This window comes from Octopus bimaculoides, chromosome 28 (assembly GCF_001194135.2).
Source record: "Octopus bimaculoides isolate UCB-OBI-ISO-001 chromosome 28, ASM119413v2, whole genome shotgun sequence".
NCBI classification, from domain to species: Eukaryota; Metazoa; Mollusca; class Cephalopoda; order Octopoda; family Octopodidae; genus Octopus; species Octopus bimaculoides.
Window position 1 is genome coordinate 5,969,948 of NC_069008.1, and position 850 is coordinate 5,970,797.

At 39.2% G+C, this 850-nt stretch overlaps 1 protein-coding gene across 1 annotated transcript in view; it reads right to left on the minus strand.

Annotated features, from left to right (window-relative positions):
* Nucleotides 1-850, minus strand: part of LOC106875122 (inositol hexakisphosphate and diphosphoinositol-pentakisphosphate kinase 2) — a gene marked incomplete at its 5' end in the record, with an annotated part of 104,900 nt that overhangs the window by 36,755 nt on the left and 67,295 nt on the right. Inside the window, one exon of the mRNA XM_052977751.1 lies at nucleotides 27-139. Coding sequence (XP_052833711.1) covers nucleotides 27-139 — 113 coding nt within the window. The remainder of the gene's footprint in view (nucleotides 1-26; nucleotides 140-850) is intronic.

Sequence of the window (850 nt, forward strand, 5' to 3'; positions counted from 1 at the left end):
AAAAAAACTTTTGTCTCTATACATACATCTGTTGGTGTTTGGACATTTCTCCTTCACTGTCCAGCAGACCATTGGTGTTGGCACTTTTTACCATCTGGACAAGAATAGGGGTCAGTTTGCCTTCCAGAGCCAGCAAACCCTGAAAATATTATTTACAAGAGGGCATTAGGGTGGAAAAAAAAAAAATACAAAATAAACATACATAAATTTTCGAGTGGTGGAACAGTGGACCTTGGAGTACATAAAGCTTTAAATAACAGCATGTAAATATCAGGCTGAAAAACCCAAAAGTCTTTGGGGATAGAAAAGGTTGAAAGCTCTCCGCAGGACTTGAACCCACGTCTATAGACATTACACAAGTTCTACTATTTGACCACAGCAATCCGTCAAATTTCTCCAATCGTTTTATAAACTTTATTCTAACCAGTGAGATTCATATGATGTTGACGTCGTAAGAATTTATGAACTTTTGATGGACCGTCAAATAATTCTTTGTCATAAGCACAGACATGGCTGTGTGGTGAGAAGCTTGTTTCCCAACCACATGGTTCATGGTTCAATCCCACTGTGTGGCACCTTGGTCTTCTATAGCCTCAGGCCAACCAAAGGCTTGCAAGTGGATTTGGTAGGAGGAAACTGAAAGGAGCCCATCATGCATGTGTGTTTCCCCACCACAGCTTGACAACTGGTGTTGGTGCGTTTATGTTCCCGTAACTTAGTGGTTCAGCAAAAGAGGTCGATAGAATAAGTACCAGGCATAACAAAAAAAAAAAAACAAGAACAGAAAAAATGCAGGTAAAAATAAGAAGAAATTGTAAAAGGCAAGAAAATGAAAGAGAGAAAGAAGAAG